The following is a 26,458-nucleotide window of genomic DNA, read 5'->3' as shown; positions in this document are numbered from 1 at the left end:
TATATTCAGCCTTTCATATTTATATTTAATTACCTGAACAATCGAGCTATTAAGAAATTATTGAATCAATCAATCAATCAATCAATCAATCAATCAATACCGCAATCCTTGATCAAGGCTATCATTACAGTTTTTAATCCACTCCAGTGAGTGAAGGAAACGCTTATCCAATCAAATCCTCCGTAGCTCTTGCTCCCTCCTCCCGCAGCCTCTCATTGGCTGATAATATTGCAGCGATCAGCGGTGCTGCTGCAGTCCGTCACTGCGGCTCATTCACACCAAACTCATCACTGATCGCTGCAGTCATGACTTTACAGGTAAGATGATAAAATACACTTTTATTTGTTTCATTTTTAATTCGTTTGTTCACTGCAATGACGCTGCGTTAAGAGCCCTCGTGCATAGTTTGTGTGGTGCATCCATCTTTGACAGTGTCTGATAGGAGATGCATTAAAGCAGGTTTCTATTTTAAGCCTGTTTGTTCATCCTCTGGATGATGTTGCTACACGGCTGCAGTCATCTGTCAAAAAAACCAAAAACAAATCCCATAATATTATTTTATAGCAGGGGTATTCAACTACAGTGCTCGAGGGCCGGAGTCCTGAGACTTTTAGATGTCTCCCTGCTCCAACACACCTCAATGTGTTGTTATCAAACTCTGCAGAAGCATGATACCGAGCCACTCATTTGATACAGGTGTGTTGGAGCAGGGAGACATCTGAGTCTCAGGACTCCGGCCCCTTGAATACCCCACCTTTATAGGGTTAAGGAACATCTCTGACTACAGGATGATGCAAAATACCCAGATGCATAACCATGAATAGAAATATATATATATTTTTTAATTAATATCAGATTAACTGATCTTTGGATGCTTTAGTTTTCTTTGAGTAGAAAAACGTTTTCCAGTGTTCCGTAATTATCGGCCCTGAAATGTCCCAGTTTCTTTGTGAGGGATTATTCATGTGGCACAAAAGCACCATAGTGTCAGTCAATGCCCATTGTTCATTTCTAACTTGTGAAACAATCGGTTTCCCAGGCTTTAACTAATGCTTTGAATACTATGCTCCAGCTTCTTGTTCTCAAACTATTAAAATGCAGCAATGATGTCTTGTGTTACACACTTCTGTGTACAGCGTGAATAGGGCGTGTTTTTTTTTTTGGTTTTTTTTTTATCCCCAAGCTTCAGAATTAGATTGTAATGACAGAACAGTGTTTCTATGTTTTGAATGCAGGAAGACTTTGAGAAGGTGGCAGAAGATGTGAAGAAAGTGAAGACAAGACCCACAAATGAGGAACTGCTCAGCCTGTACGGCCTTTATAAGCAGGCCATGGTTGGAGACGTTAACACTGGTACGAGGACAAACTCATCCAGGAGGATCTTTTCAATGCATTTTGCTTCTTAATGATTGGATCATCACTTCCTCTTTGTTTGCTGCCACGTAGAAAAACCAGGAGTCTTGGATCCAAAAGGAAAAGCCAAGTGGGAAGCCTGGGACTCAAGAAAAGGTATCGAATCGAAGCCTCCATTGATTTAAAGGTGCAGTCCGCAACTCTCGGATCCCTCCCTCCCCGCTGCTCTCTTGCCTGCCTTTAAACATTCCAAAGTCCCTCCCTCAGAGGAGCTAACAAGCTAACGTTAGCCCGATAGCAACAGTAATATAACATGCACTGTTACAAGCATATTACTGCAGCGCTTCTCTCTCTCAATGTGCACACACCAATCGAGCAGCAGCAACAGCAACAACACAGTGTCACTTACAGCAGCCCACACGGAGGCTGCTCCGCGCACACGAACAACTCATGCACTACAGAGTTCTAGTGTAACAATTACAAATCAAACATAATGTAAATCAAGCAGCAGTTATTACCTTTCAAGCAGAAAAGTCACCAATTTCATCTTCTTACTCCTCCAGACCATACACTCTAAAAAAGATGGCACTCTAGCTCCTGGAAAGGGGCGGGACCTGTGAGCAACAGCTGTCAGACAGCCCATCAAACACAATCTGGCTCTGATTGGTTCTTTTTGCTTGGTCGCGGTGCATTCTGGCAATCAGCCAAAGGCTGCAGGAGCAGCAGGGGGGACTCAATGAGCCTGTTTTTTTTTTTACACAAACTACTAGTTTCATGTAATGCTGTCCTTACATAGGTACAACTATAGCAACAAAAAAGTCACTTTTATAAGAGTTGCAGACTGCACCTTTAAGGCTAAAGGCAAATATAACAGACACTCATTTATTCATCCAATTATGAGGCATTTTCAAATTATTTACAGGTACAAAAAAATTGCATGTTTTATTTTGCCACTAGCAAAATTAAGCAATAATAATAAAACAGACCAAATGGACAAATTAATTTCTAAAAAGCAAAAGTTTGCTTTGAACTTAATTTGTGTGTTTGTATTCTTTCAGGAATGTCCATGGATTGTGCAATGACCGACTACATCACTCTAGCGAATGAAGTCATCAGTAAATATGGGATGTAAGAGTTGCAATAAACTGTGAAAGCAGAATTAAGACTAAAATGAACAGAATACTAAAAAAAACTAAAAATATACAAGTTGTGTTTATGCAATAATTGGCTTTGTGTTTCTAGAGGCAATAATCATACATAATATTTTGTGTTTTAGCGATATTCTCTTGTTAGTTTGTCTTTTTTTTTTTTTTTACACAGTTGCATATGTTATTCATGCAACAACTCCTATGCAGTCTGGAACAGTAGAAATGACCATTGCTGCTCTTCAGCTTTAACTTAAAGTTAACAAACTAAATGTTGTTGTCCCACATTAACAGAGAATAAAAACCTTTCAGCATTTGTATTGTTGTTTGTGTGTTTTCAACGGTGTTGATTTGTTTATCTGCACTTGTGCCTCAGAGTTTACACATTCTGAACAAAAAAGAAGCCAGAAAAGATAAGATTTAAGATGAGATTTTTCATTTTTAAACTGATCCTTAAACAATATATTAATCTGAATCCCTTCGAGAAAATGTAATGAAATTTTCCATGGCATTAAAACATTAAACATAGCACAAAAAATAGCACTTCATACATTGGGGATAAATAAATGAAACATGAATATTAATAAGGGTAGAATAATAATAATAAAAATAATACTATAACAATGATCATATCTCAAAAATAACTACAAAAGGGGATGTATGAACAATGTTTACACACGAACATCAGAAAATAAATGATAATAAATCTATGCACAACATTTTAAAGTGATGGTTATGATATGGAGAGAAATTAATTGTTGCAGAGGTTTAATCCCTTTTCAAATAAAATTATTCTTGGGCTGCAGATTTCAGGTAGCAAAAATTAGCAATTTTAACATTAACGTTCCCTTGTTTTCATATCTACATATAAATAATATGTGACATATGTAAGGAACGTACAATAGCCTTGCAAACAGTAAGTGACAGATATTAGTCCCTGCAGGATCTTCACCTTAATTTTCCATGATTTTTGACAAATATTTTTAATAAATGTCATTTCAACAATCTGAGATTAAAAAAAAAAAATACTTATTTATTTACAGTTGTGCCTTAAAGTTTATATATATCATGGGAAAATTGTGAGCCTCCGTGGAGTTTTATACAACTGAATTAGTTGGTGATTTACACAATGATTCATGACGTCACAGTCATTTTTACATTATCCTGTGGCCTGAATTAGAAGCTAAAAGGGCCAGATTTGTAAAATTAAAAAAAACAAACTGACAATGGAGTCCCTTTAATGCAGAATGTTTAACACACCTGGTTAAAGTGAGTAGATCCTTGTGATCATTTCTACAGATGTGCATATAATTAATCACGTTAAATGTAGGTGTGTGAGCAGGAACTCATTTAAACCCTACAGGACTGTGACCCTCCAGGACTCAGGGTTTTAAAGAAGAAAAAAAACGCTGTTTCATAGGGAAATGTAGGTCAGGAACCTGCGCATGCGCAGTGGAGCTTTGGCGCTGTGGTTCACTGGGGTAAAGGTGAGGGAGACATCAACAACAGACCGACCGACGGTAGGACGGAGCAGAGCCGCTGTTCTCCTGCTCCAAGCTGGACAAGCTTTGTGTAGAAGGTGAGTCTAGTGTAACAGTGTCTTTAATAAAGCTATGTTTACTCTGTGTAGCGTTAGTAAGCGGCTGGTAGTTACTAGTTAGTTAGCCTGCTCAGTTATCATTAAAGCAGCTCAGCTCTCTGCACTGAATGCACAGAAAAAACTAGTGGTAGTCGAATGTTTGTGTGGCAGAGGCTTTATAGAACCTTTTTAGCTGTTGAAACTTACGATAGAATTCATCACGGTACTTATTAACAATGATACACCTTCACATCCACATTGTTTATTCCTGCAGGTTCTTCTGTAGTAATGGACATACCTTCCTGTGAAGAGGAAGTAGCAGTTAGCATGGGGTTAGCAGCTGAAGATCATTTCTTTGTTTGTTTTTTTTAAATAATTTTCTTCATGTTGCCTCAATGCACTTTTGCTTTTCTGTTTTTTTTTTTTTTTTTTTTTTTTTTTTTATCAATGTATTGTATGCCTTCATCTTTTTTTAAACCGACATGGAGAACTCTTAAGTTTTATTGTGCTATTGAGCAAGTATGTGATGCACTGGCAGTAAAATATTATCTGTTCTTTCAAAGGCTTTGTTGCCTCTCAATATATTCGTTATTGTGTAACTGTGAAGAGGTAGATTACATGTGTAAATAGTACAATGAAGACAGCAGGGTTTAAAGAAAGAGGAATATAATATACTGTTGTTCATGCACTCACATTATTTTAGAATTCATTTATATCATTATTTTTTTCATGTCGTCTCATTTGTTTTGATTTTAAGATATTGTACTTCCTCGGGCTGAAGAATTTTAGAAAATAATCTAATTGCGATTTTTTTTTTTCCTCAATATTGCGATTTAATATCCAATTATTGTTTTCAAGGGCCTCTTGTCATGTATTTTTTAATGAGCACAAGCAATAAATCAACGTACCCTCTTATCCGTAGACTGCCACTGTGACTCTATGGATACGCAGCGCTCCTCATTGGCCAGTTTAGATCACGTGATAGGTGCACCACGTGACTTAAAGTTGTAGCTCATATTTATATTTTAGCTACCCCGCTAACTCTTTTTATTTGAACCCTAACTGGAACTTTATCCCTAACCCTATCTCTACCCCTAACTGTAACTCTATCTCTAATTGTAACTGTAACTCTAACCCTAAATCTATCCCTAACCCTAAAATGTTTATTTTTGTCAGATTTGTGTTTTTAAAGGTTGAGTTTGCTGTGTTAAATATGATAAAATGAAAAAAAAAACGTCTATCAAATGTGGGATTTGAACTCACGTTTGCTAAACCCACGTTGGTGGTGACCACTCGACTATCCTGGCAGAGTGGGGACGCAGAAGATCCAGGAATGTAGTTATGGTCCCGGGGACTATGGCTGCATTTAGCGTAGCTACAGACACTTTCTAAACATTTTCAGATTTATTTAAACATTAAATAAATATAAAATATACATTTTAAAGCAAAGATTATAACAATAACGCAAACAAATCTGTGGCCTCTTCAACATATCTAACCAAGTTCATGTTTCATGAAACATGTAAACATGTGGACTGCACTTCTTAAACACTCACTGAACTTAACAGGACAGTACAAGACAGGACAAGAAAAAATAAAATATAAAAAAATTGCAGCCTTTGCGATTAGAAAATTGCATTTTATGATATCGCTATAATATCACAAATGCAATTAATCGTTCAGCTCTAGTACTTACTACTTTGTTTTGTACTTGTCTTGTTTTGTTTGATTGTTTAAACTGGTTTAATCCAGCAGGAGAGCAAATGCAGAGCAGACTGCAAAGTAGTTTGCTCTTGTTTGATAAAAATGTAACAAACTGAGCAGACTTATTAGTATGTACTAATGTTTACCACAGAAAACTCAATGATCAATGAGCTGCACCACAAAACAATGAAAGTTAGTACTCTAGTCAGATCATCTTCATCTTTCTTTGAAGATGTGTGTTGAGTAGAAACGTATGACATCAGGATGCAGAAGAGTACAATCTGATGGAGTCGGACACGATGGGATGTTTTGAATATTATTCTGCAAGGGAAATTTGTGCTGAAGCAGAATGCTGAAATTCCATTATTACAGTACCCTGTGTGTGGTATTTGTTCCTATCACAGTAAGAAGTCATGGCTAATCATCACTTGTCGGAGTCCCTGCCGGAGCGGACCTTCCAGTACCAACACACGCTACCATCACTGCCTGTGCCAACACTGCAGGGCAGCTTGTCCAAGTACCTGGATGCAGGTAGGACACGTTCTGTCCCTGACATGCACCGTATTCTTGCTTTAACTACCTTTTGAATTTTAAAATGTGTATTAAAGCAAATCTGCAAATCATGCATTAATGCATCTCTGGTAAACCAAAGATTCTTTTAACCCCTTAAGGTCCACCCATATTTCAGAAAAACGCCTGTCCAAGGCATTCCCAAATTGAAATGATAACTGTGTGAACACTTTGGTGCACATGCATCAAAAGGGATGGTCTCTTTTGAATGATAACATTCTGAAGTTTCTCTAGAACATTTTTGAACACTGTAGGAGGTATCAGTACAACTGAGGTATTATAGTATAAACACAAGAGTGCAAATATCTCCATCCTCTCTTAGCTTTTTTTAAATCATAAACAGTTAAAATTGAGTTATGTGTAGGGGTGTCCCGATCCGATATTGATATTGAATATCGGTCCGATATTAGCCAGAAAACGTATAAAGGATTTTATCGGACTGTATCTAAAATCTCCGATATGTATTATTTTATATTTATTCAATTGTAGAATACTGTAGATATTATGTTGAAGGTTAACATTTATGTAACCAATTGGTTAATAAAAAAGGGGTCAGTTTTTCTCATACCTACTGTTGCTGACTATTGTTCTGTGTTTGAGTAACATCACTTGATCAAGCCTTTTCTAACATTCCACACTACAAAATAAGTAATAAAAGTATGTTTGATTTGTGCTGATATTGTATCGGTTCGGTATCGGCCAATAAGCAAGGCTGCAATATTGGTATTGTAGCGGAAGTGAAAAAGTTGTATCGGGACATCCCTAGTTTTGTGTATTGGCTTGAAAACCAGATGAGAGCAGAGTATAAGGTGCTACCTACATACAAAAGAAATTTTATCAAAAATATAAATTTTTGAGGATTCTCGAGCTGTTTTTAGCTGGCAATGTCCAGGCGTTCCCAAATGTGCCGTTTGGCACCACGGGTATATAAAACTTGTGATATGCTGCTATATTGCAGAAGCATTTAAGAGTGTGAATGAGTAAGAAAATGCATTTCTGACCCGTATTCGGGATGGCGGACCTTAATAGGTTGAAGTAGAAACTGAAATCACACTTTGAAGCTACTGAGAGGCCTCTGATTTAATCCTTAGTTCTAAATGAGAACATGTTTGTTTTTGACAAGCAGAAGCAGGTGCTTTTCTCTTATGTTTCATCATCATCTTGTTTCAAGTTCGTCCTTTCGCATCAGATGAAGAGTATAAAGCTACCGTAGATATTGTGAGACGATTCCAAGATGGTGTGGGCAAAGAGCTTCACCAGAAACTGCTGCAGAGAGCAAGAACAAAGAGAAACTGGGTGAGTGTCGCTCCTGCACATGATTAGCATTAGCCTTCAAAAAGGACGAATCAAAGGTGTTCCAAAGTCTAACTCTGGTTTCCCAGCTAGAGGAATGGTGGTTAGACGCAGCCTACCTGGAAGTGCGTATCCCCTCTCAACTGAATGTGAACTTCGGAGGTCCGGCTCCTTACCTGGAGCACTGCTGGCCTCCTGCAGAGGGCGTTTACCTGCAGAGAGCCAGCATCAGCACGTGGCACGCACTACAGTACTGGAACATGATCCGCACGTACGATCTGCTCCCACAAACACACACATACACACTAGGGCTTGGCGATATGGACCAAAACTCATATCACAATATTTTTTTTCAAAATGGCAATGTAAGATATAAATCACAACCATTTTAATTCAAATGAAGTCTTACCAGAAAGACAATTCTGGGTTGAATTTGCTGATAGAAAATGCCATACAGGCACATTTATTAACTCACTCAGTGCCATTGACGAGATATCTCGTCATTTCAAATCCAAATGCTCAGTGCCATTGACGAGATAACTCGTCATTTGCATTTTTTCACGGGTATTACTAGAAAACACCCTGGCGGAGGTCCCTCATCAATATCTAAGCTGTGGGGTATTGTAGTGACCAACTGTGCCCTGAAGATGGCAGCAGTGCACCTTTAGATGAGAGATTAGCCACTGATGCTACCCAGCAAAGCAGGAAGAATCAGGAAAAGAAGGGAGATTATGGTGCTACAGAGTGATATTGTGAAGTATCCAGCAGCTCACAGCTCCACATACTAGCACAGAACATGTGTGGACCTGGGTGGATTATTGATAATGTTGTGATTGTGAGATAAAACCATCAACTAACCGGGCAAAACGGGTCATCCATGCGTGTCGGGAGGTTACACATAGGAGGTAGCAGCGCACATTTGGATGAGAGATCATCCATGCTCATCACAGCTCAGAGGGAGAGAGGAAAGGCGTTTATGAGACAGAAAATGGCGCTACGTACAGAGTTGACGTTCCTAGCAGCGCACAGCAGTGGATACTCGACCAGAGCAAGTGTGGAATTCATGGATAATGTGGCGTTTGTGAGCTAAAACCATAAAAAAACGGGGTAAGCAGTGACACTGTATGTCCGGGAGGAAGAGGAAGTTGTGTGTGTGCAGACTGACGGGAGAGAAATTTGGAGGAACACCAAAATACAGTAAGAAATCAATTCAACTCTGACCCAGATAGCAAAATAATAATAATTTTGCTATCAAAAGCCCGGTCTGTGTGGTTTTTTTTTTGTTTGTTTTTTATAAGGAAACGATGTTCAGATATTAGAGTTGTCACTAAAGCAAAAAAAAAAAGGGTTTTTTTTTTCTCAGCTTTTTGCGCTGAATTTGTGTAAAACTTGCTCTAGTCAACGGCTGATTACAAAAGAACTAAACGAGTCAGAAACATTGACGAAAGTAGAGGCTTCTATCTTTCAGAATCTGGTGTCAGATTTCAAATAGTCATAGTAGAAAATATTCTGTGGGTCTTTAAAATCAGTCAAAATGCTCAAAAATGGCTGGCACTGAGGAGGGTAGAAAATCTGAGAATGGCTGGCACTGAATGAGTTAACAAACAGCTGCACAATATGTCCCACTTTTGGCTTTTTATCTTCTAAGGCACGTGTGAGTGAGTTCTGTAGTGTGGCTTTTTTAGTGCTAGATCTTGGTTTGGACGCAATCAGCAATCCATCTAACTGTGATTTTCATGCTGTTATGAGAAGTATAGAAAGCAACGTCTCCTGAAACAATTATTTTAATACAAAATAAGCAATAAAAATGTATATATCGCTAATTTTCTATATCGTCAAAATAGAAAACTCGATATATCTTGAATCGCGATATATATCGCCCAGCCCTAATACCCACATGCACAGCTTCACACACTGAGGTTTTAATGCTATGTTTAGTACAGGATCATTGTCTTTTACATTATTCAACTATATTGGTAACAGTTTATTTATTCCACCTGGAAAACGTGATGTTAATCAACCCAAAAATATGCAATTATCTCTGTAAAAACTTAAAATATTGTGAGGCTAAAAACTTTTTATATTTAAACCTGTGTTGGATCTCTTCCATGATCATACAAAATCATTTTTTCCCCTTGTGATTGAACTAATAATGTTTAGCTAATATAAACTTAACATCCGCCATCAATTTAATGATAGTATAGTAACGCAATCATAAAAGATTTAAACGTTTTTCTTAGTGTCTTCTTTTATCCATATTTCTGATGTTAAACATTGGTCTTGAAGTTTACTTCTGAACAGGTTGAACAGATGTACAGTAACTACAGTAATAAAGTGGTGAATGACTGTCAATGGGATGTTTGTTGGTTTCAGGGAGAGTCTGGCTCCACAGAAAGCCGGTACAACTCCTCTGGACATGGACCAGTTCAGGATGCTCTTCTGCACGTGTAAAGTACCTGGAGTGAAGAAGGACACGATTCACAACTACTTTAAGACAGGTAGAAGAAAAAAATGCCAAGTGTTATGGGTTGGAAACACTGTTGTTTTATTTATGAGTATTTTTGTGCTTGTTGTGATACAGAGAGCGAGGGTCCCTGCCCCTCCCACCTGGTAGTGATGTGCCGTGGAAGGATGTTCACGTTTGATGCACTTTACAATGGAGAGATCCTCACCCCTCCAGAGCTTCTCAGGTAGAAAATAATTATGAATTCACCCACACATCAAAAAATGACCAAATTATTACTTTTTTTTTGTTTTACAAATTGACAAGTGCAGATTTATTTTGCAGGGCAAACTTAAAACATTGATTTGTTGCCAACACTTTCCAAAGAAGTGTCTTTTTTTTCTTCTTTTTTTTGAAAGCAAAAATACAGTTTATTAAATGTAAAATCATTTTTTTAAATTTTTATTTTCAAATGTATCTTCAAATACAATACACTAATAAAAGTACAATTATATCACATCAACAAATGTCGTCTGGATTCACATTTTCAAAGTCAAAAAAGGTTGCCAGATTTTATAGCATTTTTGTATCGATCCCCTTGTAGAGTAACAAATATATATTTTGATATATATATATATATATATTTTTTTTTTAACGCACTTAAAAAATGACAGCGAAGATCAGATATATTGTGAAAAGTGCAACTTTATTGCTGTGATTGTCCTCAAGAGTTAAAATGCATAGAACAATTCCAAAATAAAGAGTAAACAAGGCTCTGTCATTCAACAATTTTAAGCTTTAACCCAGATTTAAGCAAAAGTGCAACAGCAACTTCGCAGTAGCTTAAATTTTCTGATTAACAAATCAGATAACTACATATTCTATAACATTATAATTAAAAAAAATAATAAACTCTTCCCTTAGCATCTCAGCATAGTGTGAATAAAAAAATTAAACATGCCTGTGGCACACATATAGCCTACTCAAATGGCTGGCTCACATCGGAACGCCAAAAAGTCCGAAAAAACTGTGGTGGGAATTTTTTTAAAATGTATTATTATTATTATTATTATTATTTTATTTTATTTTTTTAAAACTCGAATTTGCAAAATAAAAATTGTTTTTATCTGCAAATTCGATTAATCGATTGAATCAATTTTTTTGTCCAGCCCTACCCTGAGATCATTAAAGCATATCTGATTTTGATGTATGTACATGTTTGCAGACAGCTGAGGTATGTGAGAGAGCGCTGTGAGGCGGAGCCTGATGGAGACGGAATGGGTGCTCTCACATCAGAGGAGAGGACTTGCTGGGCCAAGGTTGGCAAACTCCCATCTGGAAGCTCTAATGATGGAGACTGTTTGTCTGAAATCTTTCAGGCCACTGGGCACATGCAAGAATCATCATCACCAACATCATTTCTATATTTGTTTTTCAGGCCCGAGAACATTTGATAAACATCGACCCACACAATCAGGTGATCCTGGAAACCATTCAGAGCAGCCTCTTCGTCATAAGTCTGGATGAAACAAAACCATATTCTAGTCCACAGAACTACACTAAAGTATGAACTGCACACATCTGACATATCAAGACGCTGGCACATCATTGTTGCCACTCTGTGTACTTAGTAAAAGTGTGTGTTTGTGCAGATGACTGCAGAGGCCCTGATAGGAGACCCAGCCATCCGCTGGGGAGACAAGTCCTACAACTCTATTGTGTATTCAGATGGAAGCTTTGGCTCGACTTGTGACGTGAGTTTGTTGTGTCAGAGGTTCAGAACGAGGCTGAGCTTTGTGTTTGGATTCGTATCAAAATAATGTGTCGTTTGAATATAATTCATCATGGCATCTAAAGTGCTTCAGAAACTGTGTTGCAGCACGCTCCCTATGACGCCATGGTTCTGGTGTCTTTGTGCTGGTACATCGACCAACAACTCCAAGCCACTGGAGGCCAATGGAAGGTAAAGTGGGTACCAGTATTTGTTAAGGGTGTAAGAAAAAAATTGATTTCCCAGAGCGATTATCGATTTTTTCAAATCATGTTTTCTAACGAAAAAAACAAAACCGTTTTTTGTATTTGTACTTGAATTACAGTTAATTACCATTTACTTGTACTCGCAAGTTTTTTTAAAAATGAAATCAATTGTATGTCATACCATTTTGTACTTGTAAAGGTGAAATGTGGAATTATAGATATTGCAATATATCGATATGTATATTGTATTGTTTAGTATCAGGATATATCGTATCATGACAAGGAAATCTTGAATCGTATCGTCTGATTAATGACAATGCTCACCCCTCTTATTTATTCACTGTGCTCTGCATGCTGACATGACATTATTATTGAGAGTTGTTCTGTTTCAGGGCTCAGAGGCACTCAGACCAACCCCACTCCCCGAGGAGCTGATCTTTACCGTGGATGAAAAAGTTCTCAGTGACATCAAATGCGCCAAAGAACACTTCCTGAAGTCGGTGAGCAAAATAACATTAAAACACACACATACACACACAGAACTGTGACTCTGTGTGTGTGCGTGTGTGTGTGCTCTACCAGTCACAGGACTTGGAGTTGCTGTGTTACGCCTTCACGGCATTTGGAAAAGCTGCCATCAAACAAAGGAAGCTACACCCAGACACCTTTGTTCAGCTAGCGATGCAGCTGTCCTACTACAAACTGCACAGAAAGTATGCACTCATCAAACAGGTCACACATGCAGTCATTTGCATCGCCTTTCGCGCTGGTGTCATGTGATGATGATGATGGTGATGATGATGTCGATGTCCCTGCTTCATTTTGCAAGGCCAGGAAGTTGCTATGAGACGGCGATGACCCGGAAGTTCTACCACGGCAGGACGGAGACGATGCGACCCTGCACTCAGGAGTCAGTGTGGTGGTGTAAAGCCATGATGGATCCAACACAGGATACTCACACCAGGAGGGAGGCCATGCGGCTGGCCTTCAAAAAACACAACCAGCTGATGGTTGAAGCACAAGAAGGAAGAGGTGATTTTAGTCCTACGAATGATCAGCTTAGGCTTTAGTGCTGTCGTTTAGGCTTTCAGAGATCTTTATATGTGTTAGAGAAGTACTGAAGACATTTAAAGTCATTATTTAAACAATGGTGCAGAAAAATCCCGAGGTGAGTTAATTGACTGTTTTTTGCATTGGGTTCATGTTTTTTAATGTTTTTTTTTAAATTTTAGGTTTTGACAGACATTTCCTGGGATTATATTTGATCGCCAAAGAGGAAGGACGTCCCACTCCGGAGCTTTTCATGGACCCCCTTTATGCAAAGAGGTACAGCCTGTAGAGGTTCTTTTTGTGTGAGAGAAATAAGATAAAACATTTAAATTCAGAGATTGCATTAACATATTCTCATTCATGCTTTAGAAATAATATTTCACTCTATTTCCTCTCTGGGAACTCAATGTTGTTGTTTCCATTGTTTCTTAATAATCCCACGAAGTTGAAGAAATTGGGGGATTTTTTTGCATCGCGACACCAAGTTTAACATCCATGCTTTGTGTATTTAAATCTAATAACAATCAATATATTATAATAATAGGTTTAGGAAAGGCTACAAGTAAATATAGAAAGGTACCCCAGAGAGTTTTAAAATACAGTCATAAATAATACAAACCAATCATTAGGCCCAATAGGACATCCTAAAGATATACAGACAGAATTATCCTTTCTGTCTGTAAAGGGTTAACATCTGAATTTAACAAATGTGTTTTTCCGAAGGCGAAGAGAGAAGGTAATTCTTTCCATAAGACAAATGTAATTGACTATACACTCATGTATTGTAAGTGGGTCAGTGTGATTGCCTTGTTACCAGCAGTTATCAAAATACCAAATACGTCTTTATCAGTTTGCCTGACCACCGTGACCAGTGAGTCTAATTTACCTAAAAAGAGTGTGGGAAACTGCATGCATAGATTGTGTTAAATATAGTTCTTAACACTTTGTGAAGCTTTGTCCTGAAGGGTTTAACCAATGGACATTCCCAAAGAAATATGCCAATGATTGGAACCTGGTGTTGACTTCAGCCATGGTAAAGTGCAGTGCTAACAGAGCTGTGTGTATCTGCAGCGGTGGCGGTGGTAACTTTGTGCTGTCCTCCAGTCTGGTGGGCTACACTACTGTACTGGGGGCCGTGTCTCCCATGGTGCACCACGGTTACGGCTTCTTCTACCGCATCCGTGATGAAAGGTGAGCACAGGTTTTTTAATCACTGGGATAGTTTAAATCCAGACACAGTGTGTTATCTTTAGCTGATCTGCAGTCCCTGTTGTGGTCCTTACTTTCAGTATCATGATCTCCATGACGGCGTGGAAGTCCTGCCATGAGACGGATGCTGCGTCACTGTTCAATCAGTTCAGTAGCTCCATGCACGAGATGCTGCAGCTGGCCACCACGTCTCAGCTTTAGGAAGTGTGGCGAGGCACACTTTAGTATTACTTACCTCTCTGTCACTGTGTGAGTAGAAACACTGACACAAACTGGTCAGTCACAGCTGGATCAGCACAAATTAATGCAAAGGTGTAACATCTTCCTCCACCGATGTAGCCTTTTTTTTTTTATAGTACTTTTTTATCTTTTAGTCCTTTTCACTTTCAATTTTCTGTAAATATTTTTGTTTAAATCCTCTTGAATGTATTGCTTGATTAATATTAATAACTATTAATTCACATGATGGCATAAATGGGTGATGGCTGAATTTGAACCCAGTTTCACGCTAATGGAATAAAATAAAACCATGGTGTCTACTTCAAATGGAGAGCAAATAAAATTGTGAATAATGTCAGGTTAAACTGTTACATTAAATGTACATTTAGCTAAATTTCACACATGTATTTGTTAAAGTGATCAATTTACTTTAAAAGGACATGTTTTTGATCCTGAGTGATGAGCTGACAGGTTAGTAAAATCAATGCTTGATCAAAAATGGAAGAAAGGAAATCAAAATAAGTGTTAAGTGATTGAGAATCTGACAATAAAAGACCAAGTATTTTCTGTACGTTAAATGGAAAGTGAAGCACCTTTATTGTACTCCAGTCCTAACAAATCAACATGTACTACAGTAGTTTCACTTATTTACACACAAAGCTGCTCTTGGTTCCTAAACCTCTCCTCTTCCACTGCACATTGTCGGTCCAGCTCTTTTGTCTACATGCTGAAAACCATCACTTAAACAGTTTTTGCTCTTTGAAGCCTTAATTTAATATGAATGTTAGCTTTGTTTTTATGAATGATTGTAACATTTTATAGTATGAACATGCAGTGTAAAAACCCTGTGTGACCCGTTGGAAATGTACAGTATGAATAAAGTCTAGAGCCTCACACCTGTTTGATTTCTTAAGATGATAATTGTTCAGTTTGAATATAAAACTTTATTAGAAACACAGAGTGGACATTATACACAGGTTTTCCTGAGCAGAACCTTTCAGACTTTCTGGATAATTTCACAGAATCACAACTTTCTAAATCAAAACATTTGTTACTTAAATTTCTTATAATAAATAAAGACTTTAAGGCAGATGTGTTGACAACAACACTGGTGTTATGCATTGAAAAACAACATCAATATTTGAAGTTTCTCCATCATCATAGTACGGAAAGAAATGTTCTGACCACGAGGCTTTTTTTGTGTTTTTTTTTCACAGTACGAATCACATTTCTTGAAGACGTAGTTTGTGGGAGTGATTGATGAGATTAGTTACGCCTTTGATGAACCAGTATGTAACAGGAAGCAATAACTACACGTTATTAGGCACACCTGTTTACCTGCTGCTAATGACTACAATCTTTGGATTTTAAACACAAGGGACAGATGGAAAAGTATTGATTAAATGTTCTCCAGTCAAAATCTTTCTGCCTTGTCAAGTGAGAAAATGAGCTCCAGGCTCGTCACACAGTGGCTGGCGCGGACGCTTTAACATCAAAGGTGTTACATTCATGGATAATAAATGCATCTTTTCAGTGGCGTATGATTCGTTAGATTAGGGACAGAAATCAAAACATCAGATACTTACGTTAGATAGTATTTAGGTAGTCACTGCTGTAAGATGATGATAACGTATCAAAAGTATATGACATTCAGTGTTCTCTCCACCAGTCCAAAAACTCAATGTTTATACAGCAGAGGAGTGATGTTAAAGGCTTTGTATTAACGTAGTGATCATTAACAGTCCCTCCCGTAGCCCATCTGTGTGGTCACCAACATGTGGTAAACTCCTTTCCTGGCAAGCAGCTGCTGGTGTGTTCCCTGTTCGACCACGATGCCTCCCTGGAAGACTGCGATACGGTCTGCGTTTTGGATGGTGGACAGACGATGAGCCACCACGATGCATGTCCGGCCTTTGCTGGCTTGGTCCAAGGCCTCCTGCACCACCTGCAGGAAGACAAACAAGACTTAAAATGAGATTGAACAATCGGGCATTTACGTGGATGAAATGGCCACACTGTTTGAAAACAGGAGGACCTTAAATGCGGAGGTGAAAGTAGCACTTACGTTACTGTAATGGCAGTGGCTATCTGTACGGTTGCCATATCAATGTACCAACATTCTATCCGTACGCAGCGCCCCTATTTGGCCAGTTTAGGTCACGTGATAGGTCAGTCATTGGTCAGGTTAGGTCGTGTGACTAAGACTAAACCTAACCCTAAAAATTGTTGTGCTACTGGGTTATAACCTAAACATAAGATGCTACGTATATGTACTTCAGTGACGTACCAGTAGCACCAATTAATTACTTACAACAAACACAGACAACAATCAAATGCATCACATCACAGCCGACCAATCAGATGAAACTTAATGCATGGCGCCAAAACACCGTTGAATGCCAGGTATTTTCTCCGATTTAGAGTTAAAATTCTTTGCAATACTTAGAGCCTGAGAATCTAAAATTTTGAACTGATTTCATTGAGGTTATTTTATAACAAAAAAATTAATTTTGACAAAACTTTTGTTTTATACAGATGTCTTTGTGGAAAATGAATTAGGTTCTAATTGTGCGAGATTTGTTCTCTTCCTTTTTAAGTTTATACATGAGATGTTTACTGTATGCAAGGGAACCGTGGCAAGATTTATTATTTAACGTGGGGGGTGAAAGTAACTAGTAACTTTTACTTTGAGTACTATTTATTTGAGCTACATTTTACTTGTACTTGAGTATTTTATGTATGACTTACTTGTACTTGTACTTGCGTACAATTTCAATAAAGTAACTACTTCTACTTAAAAGAGACCCACTTATAAAAAAGCTTCTTTAGATGAGTTACCAGGGATGAAGTCCTGAGCTTAGACCAGAATCAGAGAAAGTGATCCATTAAAAAACCAAACCTCACCTTTTCACTCTCAGTATCCAGGGCTGAGGTGGCCTCGTCCAGCAGCAGGATTTTGGGGTTGCGGAGGATTGCTCTGGCAATGGCTATTCGCTGCTTCTGACCACCTGACAGCTGAGTGCCCTTATCTCCTGCTTGAGTGTTGTACTTCTGCTCAGGCACAAAGAGGACAAGTCTGGTTTTTATCACAGAACTTCATCTCACAGTAACAACATTTTCCTTTGAAAACTGAGTTCAGAAGTTTCAAAGAAAACTTTTTGAGAAAATTATGAAATACGTTGAGAAGAATGTTCATGATGGGTTTATGGAAACAAGATTTAATAATAAATGTGTACGAATATTGAGCATCGCGTTAGATCAGGCAGGTCACAGACGTCAAGCCAGCTTAACCTCATCCAAATGAAATGACGGCATCTGATCTTAAACATACTTTCAATCAACCAACAGCCCAGATGATTCCCTTCTTGGCTCCTTGTTGGCCAAAGCATACAGGATACACTATTTAAACCATCACAGCTGCCTTCATGCCTCTTCAGGAAGCATCTCGCAACCCACCTCCACCCTAACTCCTCCAGGTCAGTATGTATCCAACTACTGTAAATGGGTGACATTTTGTTGTCATTAACATCTGCTCTGGGGTTTCTGCAAACCGCTCTCCTTGGCTTTCCACGTAGGCCTGTGGAAGGACAAGGAGGTCCCAGAACAGACCCAAACCGCCAAATGTAAGATTGCATTCAATTAATCATTTATTTTTGACTAAAGCGGTCCTGACTCAACTAGCATTAAGTGGTACCATGTAGTTTCACTAAAGTAATGTAGAGGAAGTTACATATGACTATAATGAGACAGCAAATATATTTGCCTTGCCCAGAGAAGCAGATTGTGTTAGAATGAAGCCACCCATTCTCAGTTGAATCATGTTTCTATATTTGTCACATTGTCAGTTTTAAATATTAAAGGTAAACATTTACTTTGTCTTTTTCACATGTCCTTTCATTGGTTTTGTCACATTGTCCATCAGAAAGATGCTGGACCTCAGTCTTGAGAGCCGTTCAGTTCGAGCAGCGGTCTGCAACCTTTACTCTTAAAGGAGCCATTTTGTTTAATTTCACCTGGATTAAAGTCCTTGTGGAGCCAAAAAAAAAAAATAGTGTGTGTAAAATTGTATACAGTTAAAATGATATTAATTAATTCATTAGTTAATGTATTTGAAATTCTACTTTAATTTGTCAACACATGCTAATTGCTAATATTAATATTATATTATTATATTATTATATATTATATATTATATTAAGCCGGTATGTTGGCAGTTAAATAAGACTTTCCCCACACAAATTAAATCTCTATTTTTTTTCCCCAGAATAGTGTTTTTGTTAGTTTAATTGTCTTACAAGGGATTTAAAACTTAAGGTTAGCCACAGGGGCAAGAAACGTTGATAGGAGGTGGAATTATTGCACAATGTGATTTATTTTTAGGTTAACAAATGGTTTTATCATAACAAGTTAATGTCATTAATTGCCAATACCCTCTGTAAGAAATAATAATTCATTATTTTCATGTATTTCTTTTCAAACTATAGGGAGCCATTACAAAAGAGTCAATAAGCCACATGAGGCTCCAGAGTCGCAGGTTTCAGACCTTTGAGTTAGAAAATGGAAACAGCTTCACCAACAGAGGGCATCCCTGCTCGAACTGTTGTGTCCTGAAACAGGACTCACAGCTGGTTTTTGCTGGTTTTCTCTGTGTGTAGATTGTATTGTACACTTATCTTTTTTTTCTGGTGCTGCAGCTAAACCTCACAGACTAAAACACGTGTCGACGTGCTGCCGCCTCTCTCTACTCCTGTGTTGTTTGGAACCGGATGATGATCTTTATAAAAATGGTTAAAAAATCACTACGTTTTGACCGTTGACAATTTTAAAATTGTGCACCAGTCATAGGTGCTCAAATGTGACACGTGTGATCCTATCAGGGCCTTTGCTCATTGTAAACTAGGCCCTACCTTATTTTTATGAACTTCTTTCATACTTTTATTGACCTCACCTCTGGCAGGTTGTCGATGAAGCTGTGAATGTTGGCTGCTTTAGCGGCCGCTCTGATCTCGTCTATTGTTACGCTGCGGCTGTTGTCTCCGTAGGCGATGTTTTCAGCCAGTGTGCAGTCGAACAGCACGGGCTCCTGGGACACGATGCCAATCTGGGATCTCAACCACTGTATGTTTAGTTTTTGGATGTTCATCTCATCCATTCTCTGGAAAGAAAAGAGACCTTGTAGTAGATGTTCACTTTGTCTGAAGAGGCGAAGGAGCCATTATTACCTCCTCTATTATCTTTAAGCTCTACCAGGCCCTTTTTTTTTTGGCATTTTAAAGCTTATACATCTGGGTTGGGGTCAATTATTATAATCATAATCACATAATTGATCATTAATTACAATTATGGCTTAATCATAATTTTTAAATCTGTTGCTGTTGTATTCCTAATTAGATTGTAATTGAGTTCAGATAATTGACTTTCTAATTGTAATTGCCAGGAAAATGCTATAAAAAATGTCAATTATAATTTTAGGCAAAATTGGGAACCATGTGACATACTGTATGTACAGTTCTACACATATGTAGTCAACAATGATTAAAATATGTTTCATATCAAGCTTTCACACATTTTACCATTTAAAAACCATTTTAATCGAGGGGTGTACTGACACAAAAAGGTTCAGACGCCCACACCAAAAATATTAAAACCTATAATTTCATTGCTTAGGAATCCTAACAATGTAACCAATAGATAAGAAATAAATTAGATGAAATCTGTTTTTTGTGTATTTTACAGCTGATTTAGGACACGTTATCATAAGAGATGCTAACAGAAAACTAACACAAGAGGAAGGATAACTTTTATTAGGCTATTTATTTCAGGTTCAGTAATTGTAATTGAACTTTAGTAATTGAGAAAGTACTGGTAATTGAATTTCTCAGGATAAAAAATACTTGTAATTGGAAAAAATGCTGGTCACTGTGATCATAATTGCTTTGTAATTAAACATGTGTAATTGAAGACGTAATTGTAATGGAAAAATGTAATTGACTCCAACCCTGTAATTCCCACCTTGTGTTTATTGGCTGTCTATCTGCCTTCTGGTACTACAGGCAGTTTATGTAACTGAGCAGTGACAGAAATGAACAACGGCAGGTTTGTCAACTTGTGGGAAAAAATAATCTTAGACCACATTTATCAGCCCATAGCGTGCTTCAAACAACCTTCCACCGGGCAAAAGACTGCCATAAATATTTTACCTGCTCCTCCTAGACAGGAGCCAAGGTCAGCATGTAATTACATCTACGACGGCAACCTCGTAATGAATCAAGTTCTCATGTGCACCGACAGGCTGCCATAAACTCTCCTGTCAGTTCATCATTAGCTAACTGACTGTAGGTGAGGATGTGTATGCAGTTCATCATTAGCTAACTGACTGTAGGTGAGGATGTGTATGCAGTTCATCATTAGCTAACTGACTGTAGGTGAGGATGTGTATGCAGTTCATCATTAGCTAACTGACTGTAGGTGAGGATGTGTATGCAGTTCATCATTAGCTAACTGACTGTAGGTGAGGATGCGCGGCTGTCGTGAGCGTCCACTCACCACTCGGCCCTCACTGGGGTCGTAAAACCGCTCCAGCAGCTGGATGGTGGTGCTCTTCCCACAGCCGCTGCTCCCCACCAAGGCGAGGGTCTCGCCTTTCTTCACCCTCAGATTCAGGCCTTGCAGGATGGTCACATCAGGGCGAGACGGGTAGTTGAACCGAACACTGTCGAAGGTCACGTTTCCCTCAAATTTGTCCTGGAGAAGAGACAGTGGCAGAGAATTAAATGTTTGTCTGTCTGTCTGTCTGTCTGTAAGTTGGGGTCATTTACATCTTTAAACAATTGTTTTCAATTATCCATGTTCAATTACAACTCAATTACGATTACATTGACTGGCATTTCTTCTAATTACAATTAAAATTTCAAATATTGTTTTCACCCTGAAAGTCAATTACAATTATGTTCTGAATTACTAAAGTTCAATTACAATTTTCAACAATTACTGAGCCTTTGATAAATAAGCACATAAAACTTACTGTAAAATTCTGTTATCATATCTTATGATAGAAGTCAGTTGTAGAATAAACTAAAAAATATGAGCTACCATCTATTTTGTTTCTCATCTCTTGGAAACCTTTTTAGTGTCAGTAAACCCCTCAAGTTATTTATTTTATTTATTTATTTATTTATTTAAATGGTAAGATGATACTCAAGAGAACTAACAGGTAAACTTTGATATTAATTATAATATTTTTATAATCGATAACTACATATATGTAAGCAATACAACTATAACATGGTTCCCCAGTTTTGCAATTCAGTTACGCTTACAACAGAAACTGAATTTTTCAATTAGGATTACAATTATAATTACGTCATAATTGTAATTAATTATTAATTCCATTTATATTGCACCACAACCCCCTGGTCTGTGTGTTTAGTACCGGTGATTCTCCATCATGTGAGAGGTTATCAATGGCCGGCTCTTTATTCAGCAGCATGATGAGATGAGAAGCAGACAGTTTGGCCTTGGCGTAGTTTGGAGCGAAGGAGTTTGCTTCACCGAGAGCCATGGCACCGTACAGAACAGCTGAGATCACACTGAGAGAGGACGTCACATCTCAATTAGCATTCAATCAAAACATGTCTTTAAAGGTCACATGTCATGCTATTTTTCACCCATCTCCATTTGTTCTAAGAACCCAAAAACATAGTATTTGAGGTTTATTTTCCAGAGTTTTAGCCTCAACTCTACACAAACAGGCTGATTTGTGTCCTCCTTATGCATATTCATGAGTGGGCGTGTCTATAGACAAGCCACTGACTTCCTCCTCCCCGCACGGTGACGTAGGGCCAGAGGACGGCCCACCCTCCTCCCACTCACTCCGTAGCTGAGCTCATGCTGCTTTATAAACACGAGACAGAGCGTGGGGGCGGGGCGTTCGCCGGTACATACATAGACTGTAGAAAATACATACATAGCACTGCACTAAGGACCCTGACGTGCTCATTTTCGTGGGCGTGTCTGTTTACATGTCAATCACGGCAGAGAGCTTCCTGGAGGCGCGGCTTCTTCAGCTCAGTGCTGCGTCAAATTCGTCATCAAAGTGGGAACGCGTCATCAAATTACAGCGAGGTGTTTGGGCTCACCGTGCAGTAAGAAAGGAGAATATTACCCTCTAACTAACGATTGAGGGAATCAATGAAAAAAACACTTTGTGTATGTGTATGAAGCCCAAATAGCACTTTATGATGTTTAAAGCACAGAAAAGTCAATTTAGCTTTAAAGGGATCACATAACCTAGAATAAACGACAGAGAGCTTGATAAGCCTCATATTGTGTTTTCCATGCAGAATTTGGGTTTGGTTTTGAGGAGTGCAAGTTTCTGGGTTTAACTTTGTCTAATGACCTAAGATGGGACAAAAACACTAATCGCATTGTCAAGAAAGCTCATCAGCATCTCTTCTTTCTGTGGAAACTTTACAGAATTTACAAATAACGCTAAGATTCTGCTTAAGTCTTATCGCTGCACCATAGAAAGTCTGCTTATTAGCGCTATGACTGTGTGGTTTGGTAACATCACAGCCAAAGAAAGGAGAGCTCTGAACAAGGTGGTTCGCTCTGTGACTGTGAGCTGCCTGTTATGGAGGCTCTTTATGATTACAGACTCTTAAATCGAGCTCTGAAAATCATCAGTGACTCTTCTGGTACTGGTCACCCTGGTAAAGCCATGTTCCAGCTCCAGCTCGCCACGTAAACAGCTTCTTCCCACAAGCTATTATTAGGCTGAACAAAGCACTTTGAAGGCAGTTCTTGCACTTTTATTGTTGTACTGCTTTATTGTTGTATTGTTTTAAGTAGGTTATCTGAGTGTTTTGATCACCTCGCTTCATAGTGTCAAATGTTTCCTTTGAACTTTTACTGTGTTCATTTATTTGTCTCTTTTGGTGTATGTTGTTGCTGTCTCTGGTGCATACTGCTGTATTTTTGCACAATATATATTCCAATATGTTTTTTTTCACTGCAAATGGCAAATAAATTGAACTTGAACTTGGTTTAGTTTAGGGAAGTATAAGAAACAGAGCATGTGATATGTTCACACTTATTAAAAACACATCAAACATAGCCCAAGCTTAGAACATTGTTAAAACAAGCCGATAGTCTGTAAGGCTGTAAGAAAAAAATCGATTTGTTGATATATCGCGATATTTCACCGCACGATTATCTTATCAGTCCAAAAAATGTCCAAATCAATTTTTTTTAATCATGTTTTTTAATGAAAAAATTCTTTAGTTGCGCTAACGAATGCATAGCACGTAAACGCCCGGTCACCACACATTGTTAAACTACCTCACTCCTCAATGCATTTTAGCTTTGGAAGTTGATTGCACTTAAAACACACTGGGCACTTTGATAGATGTATGTAGTTATTAAAACAAATTAATAAAAAGAATTACAGAATCAGGACCTGGTATTGAAGCAAAAGTTTAACTTTTTTGAAAAATGTAATTTGCCAGTTTGATAAACATACCACTTGTTTTTTTATATTGGTGTTTGACTTACAGTTAGTTACCATTTACTTGTTCTCGCAAGATTAAAAAAAATGAAATAAATTGTATTTCACACCATTTTCTAGTTTTAACGGTGAAATTTGTAACTATTGATATCGTGCTATACCGTGATGTATATTGTATTTTTTAGCATCAGTATACATCCTATCATGACATGCAAATCCTGAATCATATTGTATCGTCAGATTTATGGCAATGCACCCCCATAACAGTCTGATTCAATGATCATCAAACTGGGCGACCAGAGACAGTATTTGCTTACCGACTGTATTTCTTTGCATTGCCTTTTATATAAATGTAATTTTTAACAAATAAGCAGCTATCAGTGCTTTACATACAATAACATTTACAAATAAAATACTGTATCATCACCACACACAGTCTAAAAATTATGATTATTCAAACGACAAATTTAGAGGAATCAAAGTTCTTCAAGTGCGTGTTCCGACATTTGAGCTGGTGAGATTTGGTTATTTTGGTCGTACATGTCCACCTGTGTACCACTTACTGTATGTGCACCCCTGGTTTCATTCTAGTCACACTTTAATCTAATCTTTTCCCCCTTCCCAAAGCAAAAGTAAGAGTAACTGAACCATTAACAGCTGATACCATGGAGAATACAGACCACGGTTTCCTACAGCGTGTCACTTATCTTTCTCTGTCTGTGGAGGACATTTTGCTTTGTATAATGGTGACCAGGACCTGAATATGTAACAGCCATTGATCTACATATTGTATAACCCCATGTCTCTCTCTACAATTCCTGTTAGAAGAAAAATATACTTTATTGTCATATATGGAATAACACCACATAGGAGATGTCTTGTGTGTGATTTGAAATGAACTTTATCCTAAAGTTTCTTCATCTCTGATGCACGTGTTTACAGTGTTTTATAGTTTTACGAGCGTTGCAGGTGTCGTGAGCTTTGGACTTCCACTTTATGAGACAGGCAGAATCTACACTGTAGCAAAGGATCCACCTTGAAAGATTCATATCCAGTATCGCATTGCGTGCGAGTGTGTGTGTGTGTGTGTGCTCTGTGTGAGGGAGCACACACGTACACGGCAGCCTTTCACACACTTCTTGTCCGTTTGATGATTAACCCTCCTGCAAACAGCCTCTCCTCTCACACTGCACTGGGACAAATTGAATCTGCCTCTCGAGTCAATTTGTGTTGCCTGACGTTACGTTTATGACAGGAAACCAAGTGAAACTGTGTTTTAACTCACAGGAAAACGCCCTCAACGTCCATCCTTCCTTCCGTGACGAGCCAGGCTCCGAATCGGAAACAGCCAGCATAAGCAAAGTAGATCATAGACTGGGAGAAGGAGAAGGTAAAGCCGTAGATGTGGGCCTTTTTCTGGGAGTTTCTGCACATGGGGAGAGTAGGACCTCATTAGTCATTTCTGTTGGTGATTGGATGGCTTGTAGGCAGGGTTGGGGTCAATTACATTTTTAAGTTGCAATTACGTTTTTATTTACCCATGTTCAATTACATTTCAATTACGATTGCAGTGACCAGCATTTGTTCCAGTCACGATTAAATTACAGTAATTTTTTTATCCTCAGAAAGTCAATGACAATTACATTCTCAGTTACCAAAGTTCAATTACAATTAATCACAATTACTGAGCCTGAAATACTGTAAATAACCTAATAAAAGTTCACCTTTAGCTTTAGCTTTCTGTTAGCATCAGCTTTAAAATACACTAAAAACATCTAATTTATGTCCTATCTATTGGTTACGTTGTTAGGCTTCCTAATCAATGAAAATATAGCTTTTAATATTTTTAGTGTGGGCGTCTGAGCCTTTTTTGCATCAATATGTATATTTTTTTAAATGGTAAAATGTGGCAAAGCTTGATATGAAGCATAATTTTAATAATTGTTAACTAAATATGTGTAGAACTGTATATACATAGAACTGTAACATAGCTCCCCAGTTTTGCGTTAAATTATAACTGACATTTTTTTATAGAATTTTCATAACAATCTAAACTCAATTGAAATTTAGATTCAAATTTTAAAAATTACAATTATAACTATGCCATAATCGTAATTAATTAACAATTATGCGATTACAATTATAATTGACCCCAACCCTGCATGTGGGTAAATATGAGCTCTCGTCATACTTGTATGGCACAAGGAGGTTTTCTTGATACAAAGTCTCAAACTTGGCTTCTCGTGTGAGCGACGCCACAGTTCGGATATTCTCAATGGCCTCTGTAGCAATCTGCAGAGATAGATCAGATACAGGTTAGGTTTTAACCCGACTTACACTATATTAGTGTCAGAGGTGGAAAGAATGAAATATCCTACTCAAGTATAGAAGTACTGTTACTTGATTGAAAT

The 26,458-nt window shown here is 38.0% G+C and overlaps 3 protein-coding genes across 8 annotated transcripts in view; 2 read left to right on the top strand and 1 right to left on the bottom strand.

The window, feature by feature from the left end:
• Nucleotides 1-229: 229 nt before the first annotated feature.
• acbd7 (acyl-CoA binding domain containing 7) lies at nt 230-2,816 on the top strand. Its single transcript, XM_028470308.1, has 4 exons — nt 230-317; nt 1,236-1,353; nt 1,447-1,509; nt 2,412-2,816. The coding sequence occupies exons 1-4, from the start codon at nt 306-308 to the stop codon at nt 2,483-2,485; spliced, it is 267 nt and encodes an 88-aa protein (XP_028326109.1). The 5' UTR covers nt 230-305; the 3' UTR covers nt 2,486-2,816.
• Nucleotides 2,817-3,962: 1,146 nt separating this feature from the next.
• The window catches only part of crot (carnitine O-octanoyltransferase), a 26,125-nt gene continuing 3,629 nt past the window's right edge, over nt 3,963-26,458 (top strand). The window contains exons 1-16 of one of the 4 annotated variants that reach the window (XM_028470301.1): nt 3,963-4,077; nt 6,186-6,312; nt 7,541-7,647; nt 7,734-7,915; nt 10,018-10,142; nt 10,226-10,334; nt 11,313-11,406; nt 11,526-11,651; nt 11,740-11,841; nt 11,967-12,050; nt 12,457-12,564; nt 12,647-12,777; nt 12,894-13,096; nt 13,297-13,390; nt 14,186-14,305; nt 14,404-15,438. In XM_028470301.1, coding sequence (XP_028326102.1) covers nt 6,195-6,312; nt 7,541-7,647; nt 7,734-7,915; nt 10,018-10,142; nt 10,226-10,334; nt 11,313-11,406; nt 11,526-11,651; nt 11,740-11,841; nt 11,967-12,050; nt 12,457-12,564; nt 12,647-12,777; nt 12,894-13,096; nt 13,297-13,390; nt 14,186-14,305; nt 14,404-14,524 — 1,824 coding nt within the window. In that variant the 5' untranslated portion in view covers nt 3,963-4,077; nt 6,186-6,194 and the 3' untranslated portion in view covers nt 14,525-15,438. Of the gene's footprint in view, nt 4,078-6,185; nt 6,313-7,522; nt 7,648-7,733; nt 7,916-10,017; nt 10,143-10,225; nt 10,335-11,312; nt 11,407-11,525; nt 11,652-11,739; nt 11,842-11,966; nt 12,051-12,456; nt 12,614-12,646; nt 12,778-12,893; nt 13,097-13,296; nt 13,391-14,185; nt 14,306-14,378; nt 15,439-26,458 lie in introns of those variants that run through there. The other 3 variants (XM_028470300.1, XM_028470302.1, XM_028470303.1) reach the window with 3 other exon arrangements.
• abcb4 (ATP-binding cassette, sub-family B (MDR/TAP), member 4) overlaps nt 15,467-26,458 on the bottom strand; it is a 24,949-nt gene continuing 13,957 nt past the window's right edge. For 2 of the 3 annotated variants that reach the window (XM_028470295.1, XM_028470296.1), the window contains 7 exons: nt 26,239-26,339; nt 25,333-25,473; nt 21,975-22,131; nt 21,089-21,286; nt 19,491-19,697; nt 17,447-17,593; nt 15,467-16,487 (listed from right to left, as the gene is read on the bottom strand). In XM_028470295.1, the coding sequence (XP_028326096.1) occupies nt 16,278-16,487; nt 17,447-17,593; nt 19,491-19,697; nt 21,089-21,286; nt 21,975-22,131; nt 25,333-25,473; nt 26,239-26,339 (1,161 nt within the window). In that variant the 3' untranslated portion in view covers nt 15,467-16,277. Of the gene's footprint in view, nt 16,488-17,446; nt 17,594-19,490; nt 19,698-20,351; nt 21,019-21,061; nt 21,287-21,974; nt 22,132-25,332; nt 25,474-26,238; nt 26,340-26,458 lie in introns of those variants that run through there. The other variant, XM_028470297.1, reaches the window with a different exon arrangement.

The sequence above is a fragment of the Gouania willdenowi genome, chromosome 16, assembly GCF_900634775.1.
Source record: "Gouania willdenowi chromosome 16, fGouWil2.1, whole genome shotgun sequence".
Classification (NCBI taxonomy): Eukaryota; Metazoa; Chordata; class Actinopteri; order Blenniiformes; family Gobiesocidae; genus Gouania; species Gouania willdenowi.
Note: the sequence above shows the minus strand (reverse complement) of the source record. Positions and strands in the feature narration are given on the sequence as shown.